Source organism: Epinephelus lanceolatus, chromosome 1, assembly GCF_041903045.1.
Source record: "Epinephelus lanceolatus isolate andai-2023 chromosome 1, ASM4190304v1, whole genome shotgun sequence".
In the NCBI taxonomy this organism is placed as follows: domain Eukaryota; kingdom Metazoa; phylum Chordata; class Actinopteri; order Perciformes; family Serranidae; genus Epinephelus; species Epinephelus lanceolatus.
Genome location: NC_135734.1, coordinates 31216719 through 31228450, shown reverse-complemented (window position 1 = coordinate 31228450; position 11732 = coordinate 31216719). Strand labels below are relative to the sequence as shown.

Sequence of the window (11732 nt, the reverse complement as noted above, 5' to 3'; positions counted from 1 at the left end):
TAAAAGGAGATTATTGGAATTTTACTACAAGACTGAAAATTACAGATCATCTCACCTATTCTGCTACATGCTCATGGAGTGAAAGACAGTGCAGCAGCTAAAATACTCTGGCTTTACATCTTTTGGATTACCTGAATGCATGGAAAAATGAAAAGGTGGATTTATTTGGGACCATATAATTGGAGGAGGCTTGCCACCATTCTTATAGTCCTCACTGTTGTGGTCATTGTGGTCATAGCATTTTGTGTGTTCTTTACACAAAAAAGAGGTAAGTCTGTGATTTCTGTAATTCTTTGGTACATAACCAGGTGAACCTCATCAGTTTACTTACACATTATTTTGAATGTAACCCTCTACACACTGTTTTGACAGTACACACATTGTCATTTAATTTGGACGTTATTATTTACGTTATTGCTGCCTCTCGCTGTCAACATACACACCAATCCTCACCCAATACTTAAAGGTTATTTGTACTCAATATGTGGATTATTTTGGAACATTTACAGTACCAGTCAAAAGTTTGGACACACTTACTTGAATTACAAAGTGTGTCCAAACTTTTGACTGGTACTGTATGTACTCAAAAAATGTGACTTATTTTGTTAAGTAATTTATTAGTGGTTAGAATGTATGAGGCACTTGTGTAATGTTTTGTTAAATGTATTTTAGAAAGCTTTTTCACAAACCTGTCTAACCTATCTCATTGCTTATATTGCTTAAAAAGTACACCTTTATACCTATAAGTTTTACAGTTTTCAGTTAGTTCTTTTTTAAAATTAACCACACACTGGCCCTCATTTATGAAAAGGACATACAACAGAAAACTGGGTGTATGGTCATATCCACGCAAAAGTCAACATGTAATAATGTGGACGTGCAGAGGTTATGATCAAATCTCAAAGGTCTTAAGGTCTTCGCTCAGGTATGCAAATTTGAGTCAGCATGGACTTGTGGTGCAGCACAGTAAATCTGGCTGAGTTGGAGAGTTGTTATTAAACCATATCTATATCATATCTATATCTTTTTAATAACACCGACCGACCAACACATGTTTAGATAAATTATCATTAAAAAAAAAAAGGAAACACTGCAACAATGTCTACATATATATATATATATATATATATATATATATATATATACACACACACACACACACACACATATACATATATATATATATATACACACATACATAGATACATATACATGTATATACATGTTTTTGCTCCCATTTTTCATGAGCTGAACTCAAAGATCTAAAACATTTTCTATATACACAAAAGACCATTTCCTCACAAATATTGTTCACAAATCTGTCTAAATCTGTGTTAGTGAGCACTTCTCCTTTGCCGAGATAATCCATCCCACCTCACAGGTGTGGCATATCAAGATGGTGATTAGACAGCATGAATATTGCACAGGTGTGCCTTAGGCTGGAATACGCTGTCGTATACGCCGATCCAGAGCATCCCAAACATGCTCAATGGGCGACATGTCCGGTGAGTATGCTGGCCATGCAAGAACTGGGATGTTTTCAGCTTCCAGGAATTGTGTACAGATCCTTGCAACATGGGGCCGTGCATTATCATGCTGCAACATGAGGTGATGGTCGTGGATGAATGGCACAACAATGGGCCTCAGGATCTCGTCACGGTACCTCTGAGCATTCAAAATGCCATCAATAAAATGCACCTGTGTTCGTTGTCCATAACATACCCCTGCCCATATCATAACCCCACCGCCACCATGGGCCACTCGATCCACAACGTTGACATCAGCAAACCGCTCACCCACACGATGCGACACACGCTGTCTGCCATCTGCCCTGAACAGTGAAAACCGGGATTCATCCGTGAAGAGAACACCTCTCCAACGTGCCAGACGCCATCGAATGTGAGCATTTGCCCACTCAAGTCGGTTACGACGACGAACTGCAATCAGGTCGAGACCCCGATGAGGATGACGAGCATGCAGATGAGCTTCCCTGAGATGGTTTCTGACAGTTTGTGCAGAAATTCTTTGGTTATGCAAACCGATTGTTGCAGCAGCTGTCCGGGTGGCTGGTCTCAGACAATCTTGGAGGTGAACATGCTGGATGTGGAGGTCCTGGGCTGGTGTGGTTACACGTGGTCTGCGGTTGTGAGGCCGGTTGGATGTACTGCCAAACTGTCTGAAACGCCTTTGGAGATGGCTTATGGTAGAGAAATGAACATTCAATTCACGGGCAACAGCTCTGGTGGATATTCCTGCAGTCAGCATGCCAACTGCACGCTCCCTCAAAACTTGCGACATCTGTGGCATTGTGCTGTGTGATAAAACTGCACATTTTAGAGTGGCCTTTTATTGTGGCCAGCCTAAGGCACACCTGTGCAATAATCATGCTGTCTAATCACCATCTTGATATGCCACACCTGTGAGGTGGGATGGATTATCTCGGCAAAAGAGAAGTGCTCACTAACACAGATTTAGACAGATTTGTGAACAATATTTGTGAGGAAATGCTCTTTTGTCTGAGTAGAAAATGTTTTAGATCTTTGAGTTCAGCTCATGAAAAATGGGAGCAAAAACAAAAGTGTTGCGTTTATATTTTTGTTCAGTGTATATATACACACACACACACACACACATATATGTATATACAGTACAGGCCAAAAGTTTGGACACACCTTCTCATTCAATGCGTTTTCTTTATTTTCATGACTATTTACATTGTAGATTCTCACTGAAGGCATCAAAACTATGAATGAACACATGTGGAGTTATGTACTTAACAAAAAAAGGTGAAATAACTGAAAACATGTTTTATATTCTAGTTTCTTCAAAATAGTCACCCTTTGCTCTGATTACTGCTTTGCACACTCTTGGCATTCTCTCGATGAGCTTCAAGAGGTAGTCACCTGAAATGGTTTCCACTTCACAGGTGTGCCTTATCAGGGTTAATTAGTGGAATTTCTTGCTTTATCAATGGGGTTCAATCAATCAATCAATCAATTTTATTTATAAAGCCCAATATCACAAATCACAATTTGCCTCACAGGGCTTTACAGCATACGACATCCCTCTGTCCTTAAGACCCTCACAGCGGATAAGGAAAAACTCCCCCCAAAAAAAACCCTTTAACGGGGAAAAAAAACGGTAGAAACCTCAGGAAGAGCAACTGAGGAGGGATCCCTCTTCCAGGACGGACAGACGTGCAATAGATGTCGTACAGAACAGATCAGCATAATAAATTAACAGTAATCCATATGACACAATGAGACAGAGAGAGAGAGAGAGAGAGAGAGAGAGAGAGAGAGAGAGATGCAGGTAATGACAGTAGCTTACAACAACATTAATGAAAGTAATAATATTATAGTTATAGTTCTGGCTACTGTGGTACAATATGTTGAAAGTATGTATTAATATCTGACAGTATACTTGTGTGACAATAGTCATATGTGTATAATAACAGTAGAAGTATGACTAATGACGGCAGCAGCAGCAGGAGGCATCTGGCAGGACCACGGCAGCAGCACAACCACACACGTCACGCTGTCCAGGCACCGCTGCGATATGAGTTAATCTGAGAGACAGTGGGGCACAAAGGCTCCGGAGAAGAAGCCGAGTTAGTGACATCCAGAATGGCCGAGTTAGCAAGATGCAGTAATAGGATGAGAGAGAGAGAGAGAGAGAGAGAGAGAGAGAGAGAGAGAGAGAGAGAGAGAGAGAGAGAGAGGGAGAGAAAGGGAGCCCGGTGTATTACAGGGGGTCCTCCGGCAGACTAGGCCTAACTCAGCCTAACTAGGGGCTGGTACAGGGCAAGCCTGAGCCAGCCCTAACTATAAGCTTTATCAAAGAGGAAAGTCTTAAGTCTAGTCTTAAATGTGGAGACGGTGTCTGCCTCCCGGACCGTAACAGGAAGATGATTCCACAGGAGAGGAGCCTGATAGCTGAAGGCTCTGGCTCCTGATCTGCTTTGGGACCATCAGTTGTGTTGTGCAGAAGTCAGGTTAATACACAGCCGACAGCCCTATTGGACAACTGTTAAAATTCATATTATGGCAAGAACCAATCAGCTAACTAAAGAAAAACGAGTGGCCATCATTACTTTAAGAAATGAAGGTCAGTCAGTCCGGAAAATTGCAAAAACTTTAAATGTGTCCCCAAGTGGAGTCGCAAAAACCATCAAGCGCTACAACCAAACTGGCACACATGAGGACCGACCCAGGAAAGGAAGACCAAGAGTCACCTCTGCTTCTGAGGATAAGTTCATCCGAGTCACCAGCCTCAGAAATCGCAAGTTAACAGCAGCTCAGATCAGAGACCAGATGAATGCCACACAGAGTTCTAGCAGCAAACCCATCTCTAGAACAACTGTTAAGAGGAGACTGCGCCAATCAGGCCTTCATGGTCAAATAGCTGCTAGGAAACCACTGCTAAGGAGAGGCAACAAGCAGAAGAGATTTGTTTGGGCCAAGAAACACAAGGAATGGACATTAGACCAGTGGAAATCTGTGCTTTGGTCTGATGAGTCCAAATTTGAGATCTTTGGTTCCAACCGCCGTGTCTTTGTGAGACGCAGAAAAGGTGAACGGATGAATTCCACATGCCTGGTTCCCACTGTGAAGCATGGAGGATGGTGTGGGGGTGTTTTGCTGGTGACACTGTTGGGGATTTATTCAAAATTGAAGGCACACTGAACCAGCATGGCTACCACAGCATCCTGCAGCGACATGCCATCCCATCCGGTTTGCGTTTAGTTGGACGATCATTTATTTTTCAACAGGGCAATGACCCTAAACACACCTCCAGGCTGTGCAAGGGCTATTTGACCAAGAAGGAGAGTGATGGAGTGCTGCGGCAGATGACCTGGCCTCCACAGTCACCGGACCCGAACCCAATCCAGATGGTTTGGGGTGAGCTGGACCGCAGAGTGAAGGCAAAGGGGCCAACAAGTGCTAAACACCTCTGGGAACTCCTTCAAGACTGTTGGAAAACCATTTCAGGTGACTACCTCTTGAAGCTCATCGAGAGAATGCCAAGAGTGTGCAAAGCAGTAATCAGAGCAAAGGGTGGCTATTTTGAAGAAACTAGAATATAAAACATGTTTTCAGTTATTTCACCTTTTTTTGTTAAGTACATAACTCCACATGTGTTCATTCATAGTTTTGATGCCTTCAGTGAGAATCTACAATGTAAATAGCCATGAAAATAAAGAAAACGCATTGAATGAGAAGGTGTGTCCAAACTTTTGGCCTGTAGTGTATATATATATACACATATATATATATATATATATATATATATATATATATATATATATATATATATATATATGTATGTATGTATGTATGTGTGTGTGTATATATATATATATATATATATATATACACATATACACACATGTACCTGTAGCCTATGGGTTATTACATATTTATCGGTGTCCAGCCTGGACACAGGTGGCGTGTCTGTAGAAGTAGACCTGACACACGCAGCCACATGCTCCTAATTTATGAGCTTTAATATGAATAGGTTATTATAAAAATATCAACAGTATATAGACTACTATCATTAATACAAGGCTATAGGTCATGGATGTATAAATTAAATATTCCAACCTCAAATTCAACTGTCCACTGTAATGCTTTTGAACGCAGTAGTGGAAATCCTTTGATGCCACTTTTCAGTCTGTCTAATAGGACTAATTGCTTAAATTGGACATGGCGTTTCCAATTATATGTCTTTCCAACTCCAAACTCTAGGGGTGAGGCCTCCAAAACAGAGAATGTATTAGGGTGGGATATTTGAATGAGGGTTGTTTTCGGCGGGCACATTTATCAGCGCCCAATCATTCTGACACCATGATAGCAAGATAGTGTTTTATGAATCACACATGAACCTGTTGGTAAGAGGATTTCTGTGTCAGAGGTGCAGTGGTTTGTACGTTAGATTGATAAATGAGGGCCATTATCTCAGTATTCATTTCAGGATTAAAAGGGAAATGAAAGATACCGACTGTAGACTAACTGGCATATTCAGAAAATTAATAAAAGAAATTAAATGTTGTAAGAATATAAACATACACAGCCAATGGATATTTCCTCAAGAGAAGTTAAAATGGCCTACTTTGCACTGGAAAGATTTCCATTTTATGTCACCGTAGCTAACATAATATCAAACTCTACAAGCCAACTTCTGCAATACTCAGGAAGAAAATGTTGCATTCATGTTAGTTTTGTTGTACCTTCAATGGTGATGCAAGTTGTTATGATGTGCACTGCCGAATTTATCACACACACAAATATTGTGTTATATCACAGGAGATCAAATTGCAAAACAAGATCAACATGATGAAACACGACGGAAACCTCAGCTACAACGCAACCACAAAGGAAAGGATCGATCAAACATTGATATCTTAAGACAAGAATTTCCAGAAGGTTCGCAAAAACGGCTGGTATTGAACAGCACAAACCAACAACAAATGACTCAAATGGAAGAACAATTGATGATTAACAGGATGTCTACTGGGCGTCATAACAAAACCACAACTGTGCCTACCACAAAAACAGATGCTGAAGCAAATTTCTCAACCTCAACCCAAACCACAAAAGGAGAAACAGGAACTACCAAGACTAATCATCCCACAACAACAATGAATCCCACCACAAGAACAGAGGTCTCACCCAGTTCCCCATCTATATTGTCTCCAGTAACTACTCATTTCACTCAAACAGCACCTGAACACAAAAGTCAAACAACACTAAATACTACCAGCACAACTCAGCTCCCATTGACTACCCATGAAACATCTACAACAGTGATGTCCTCATCAACAGAGCAACATTCCACATCTCCTACGACAATAACATCCACAGCAACAACTGAATCACATTCCTCAGCCTCAACCCAAACCACAAAAGGACAAACAGGAACTACCAAGACTAATCATCCCACAACAGTAATCAATCCCACCACAAGTACAGAGGTCTCACCCAGTTCCCCATCTATATTGTCTCCAGCAACTACTCATTTCACTCAAACAGCACCTGAACACAAAAGTCAAACAACACCAAATACTACCAGCACAACTCAACTCCCACTGACTACCCATGAAACATCTACAACAATGATGTCCTCATCAACAGAGCAACATTCCACATCTCCTACGACAAGAACATCAACAGGAACAACTGAATCACATTCCTCAGCCTCAACCCAAACCACAAAAGGAGAAACAGGAACTACCAAGACTAATCATCCCACAACAGCAATCAATCCCACCACAAGTACAGAGGTCTCACCCAGTTCCCCATCTATATTGTCTCCAGTAACTACTCATTTCACTCAAACAGCACCTGAACACAAAAGTCAAACAACACTAAATACTACCAGCACAACTCAGCTCCCATTGACTACCCATGAAACATCTACAACAGTGATGTCCTCATCAACAGAGCAACATTCCACATCTCCTACGACAATAACATCCACAGCAACAACTGAATCACATTCCTCAGCCTCAGCCCAAACCACAAAAGAAGAAACAGGAACTACCAAGACTAATCATCCCACAACAGCAATCAATCCTACCACAAGTACAGAGGTCTCACCCAGTTCCCCATCTATATTGTCTCCAGTAACTACTCATTTCACTCAAACAGCACCTGAACACAAAAGTCAAACAACACCAAATACTACCAGCACAACTCAGCTCCCAGTGACTACCCATGAAACATCTACAACAATGATGTCCTCATCAGCAGAGCAACATTCCACATTTCCTACGACAATAACATCAACAGCAACAACTGAATCACATTCCTCAGCCTCAACCCAAACCACAAAAGGAGAAACAGGAACTACCAAGACTAATCATCCCACAACAGCAGTCAATCCCACCACAAGTACAGAGGTCTCACCCAGTTCCCCATCTATATTGTCTCCAGTAACTACTCATTTCACTCAAACAGCACCTGAACACAAAAGTCAAACAACACCAAATACTACCAGCACAACTCAGCTCCCATTGACTACCCATGAAACATCTACAACAATGATGTCCTCATCAGCAGAGCAACATTCCACATCTCCTACGACAATAACATCCACAGCAACAACTGAATCACATTCCTCAGCCTCAACTCAAACCACAAAAGGAGAAACAGGAACTACCAAAACTAACCATCCCACAACAGCAATCAATCCCACCACAAGTACAGAGGTCTCACCCAGTTCCCCATCTATATTGTCTCCAGTAACTACTCATTTCACTCAAACAGCACCTGAACACAAAAGTCAAACAACACTAAATACTACCAGCACAACTCAGCTCCCACTGACTAACCATCAAACATCTACAACAATGATGTCCTCATCAACAGAGCAACATTCCACATCTCCTACGACAATGACATCAACAGCAACAACTGAATCACATTCCTCAGCCTCAACCCAAACCACAAAAGGAGAAACAGGAACTACCAAGACTAATCATCCCACAACAGCAATCAATCCCACCACAAGTACAGAGGTCTCGCCCAGTTCCCCATCTATATTGTCTCCAGTAACTACTCATTTCACTCAAACAGCACCTGAACACAAAAGTCAAACAACACCAAATACTACCAGCACAACTCAGCTCCCACTGACTACCCATCAAACATCTACAACAATAATGTCCTCATCAGCAGAGCAACATTCCACATCTCCTACGACAATAACATCCACAGCAACAACTGAATCACATTCCTCAGCCTCAACCCAAACCACAAAAGGAGAAACAGGAACTACCAAGACTAACCATCCCACAACAGCAATCAATCCTACCACAATTACAGAGGTCTCACCCAGTTCCCCTTCTATATTGTCTCCAGTAACTACTCATTTCACTCAAACAGCACCTGAACACAAAAGTCAAACAACACCAAATACTACCAGCACAACTCAGCTCCCACTGACTACCCATGAAACATCTACAACAATGATGTCCTCATCAACAGAGCAACATTCCACATCTCCTACGACAATAACATCCACAGCAACAACTGAATCACATTCCTCAGCCTCAACCCAAACCACAAAAGGAGCAATAGGAACTACAAAGACTAATCATCCCACAACAGCAATTAATCCCACCACAATTACAGAGGTCTCACCCAGTTCCCCATCTATATTGTCTCCAGTAACTACTCATTTCACTCAAACAGCACCTGAACACAAAAGTCAAACAACACCAAATACTACCAGCACAACTCAGCTCCCATTGACTACCCATGAAACATCTACAACAATGATGTCCTCATCAACAGTGCAACATTCCACATCTCCTACGACAATAACATCCACAGCAACAACTGAATCACATTCCTCAGCCTCAACCCAAACCACAAAAGGAGCAATAGGAACTACAAAGACTAATCATCCCACAACAGCAATTAATCCCACCACAATTACAGAGGTCTCACCCAGTTCCCCATCTATACTTTCTCCAGTAACTACTCATTTCACTCAAACAGCACCTGAACACAAAAGTCAAACAACACCAAATATTACCAGCACAACTCAACTCCCATTGACTACCCATGAAACATCTACAACAATAATGTCCTCACCAACAGAGCAACATTCCACATCTCCTACGACAATAACATCAACAGCAACAACTGAATCACATTCCTCAGCCTCAGCCCAAACCACAAAAGAAGAAACAGGAACTACCAAGACTAATCATCCCACAACAGCAATCAATCCTACCACAATTACAGAGGTCTCACCCAGTTCCCCATCTATATTGTCTCCAGTAACTACTCATTTCACTCAAACAGCACCTGAACACAAAAGTCAAACAACACCAAATACTACCAGCACAACTCAGCTCCCAGTAACTACCCATGAAACATCTACAACAATAATGTCCTCATCAACAGAGCAACATTCCACATCTCCTACGACAATAACATCAACAGCAACAACTGAATCACATTCCTCAGCCTCAACCCAAACCACAAAAGGACAAACAGGAACTACCAAGACTAATCATCCCACAACAGCAATCAATCCCACCACAAGTACAGAGGTCTCACCCAGTGCCCCATCTATATTGTCTCCAGTAACTACTCATTTAACTCAAACAGCACCTGAACACAAAAGTCAAACAACACCAAATTCTACCAGCACAACTCAGCTCCCACTGACCACTCATGAAACATCTACAACAGTGATGTCCTCATCAACAGAGCAACATTCCACATCTCCTACGACAATAACATCAACAGCAACAACTGAATCACATTCCTCAGCCTCAACCCAAACCACAAAAGGACAAACAGGAACTACCAAAACTAATCATCCCACAACAGCAATCAATCCCACCACAAGTACAGAGGTCTCACCCAGTTCCCCATCTATATTGTCTCCAGCAACTACTCATTTCACTCAAACAGCACCTGAACACAAAAGTCAAACAACACCAAATTCTACCAGCACAACTCAACTCCCACTGACTACCCATGAAACATCTACAACAATGATGTCCTCATCAACAGAGCAACATTCCACATCTCCTACGGCAAGAACATCAACAGGAACAACTAAATCACATTCCTCAGCCTCAACCCAAACCACAAAAGGAGAAACAGGAACTACCAAGACTAATCATCCCACAACAGCAATCAATCCCACCACAAGTACAGAGGTCTCACCCAGTTCCCCATCTATATTGTCTCCAGTAACTACTCATTTCACTCAAACAGCACCTGAACACAAAAGTCAAACAATACCAAATACAACCAGCACAACTCAGCTCCCACTGACTACCCATGAAACATCTACAACAATAATGTCCTCATCAACAGAGCAACATTCCACATCTCCTACGACAATGACATCAACAGCAACAACTGAATCACATTCCTCAGCCTCAACCCAAACCACAAAAGGAGAAACAGGAACTACCAAGACTAATCATCCCACAACAGCAATCAATCCCACCACAAGTACAGAGGTCTCACCCAGTTCCCCATCTATGTTGTCTCCACTAACTACTCATTTCACTCAAACAGCACCTGAACACAAAAGTCAAACAACACCAAATACTACCAGCACAACTCAGCTCCCATTGACTACCCATCAAACATCTACAACAATGATGTCCTCATCAGCAGAGCAACATTCCACATCTCCTACGACAATAACATCAACAGCAACAACTGAATCACATTCCTCAGCCTCAACCCAAACCACAAAAGGAGAAACAGGAACTACCAAGACTAACCATCCCACAACAGTAATCAATCCCACCACAAGTACAGAGGTCTCACCCAGTTCCCCATCTATATTGTCTCCAGTAACTACTCATTTCACTCAAACAGCACCTGAACACAAAAGTCAAACAACACCAAATACTACCAGCACAACTCAGCTCCCACTGACTACCCATGAAACATCTACAACAATAATGTCCTCATCAACAGAGCAACATTCCACATCTCCTACGCCAATAACATCAACAGCAACAACTGAATCACATTCCTCAGCCTCAACCCAAACCACAAAAGCAGAAACAGGAACTACCAAGACTAACCATCCCACAACAGCAATCAATCCCACCACAATTACAGAGGTCTCACCCAATTCCCCATCTATATTGTCTCCAGTAACTACTCATTTCACTCAAACAGCACCTGAACACAAAAGTCAAACAACACCAAATACTACCAGCACAACTCAGCTCCCAGTGACTACCC

General features: G+C 41.9%; 1 protein-coding gene across 1 annotated transcript in view; it reads left to right on the top strand.

The window, feature by feature from the left end:
* Positions 1–1636: 1636 nt before the first annotated feature.
* Positions 1637–11732, top strand: part of LOC117250658 (uncharacterized) — a 49667-nt gene continuing 39571 nt past the window's right edge. The window contains exon 1 of the mRNA XM_078166097.1: positions 1637–1659. Within this exon, the coding sequence (XP_078022223.1) occupies positions 1637–1659 (23 nt within the window). The remainder of the gene's footprint in view (positions 1660–11732) is intronic.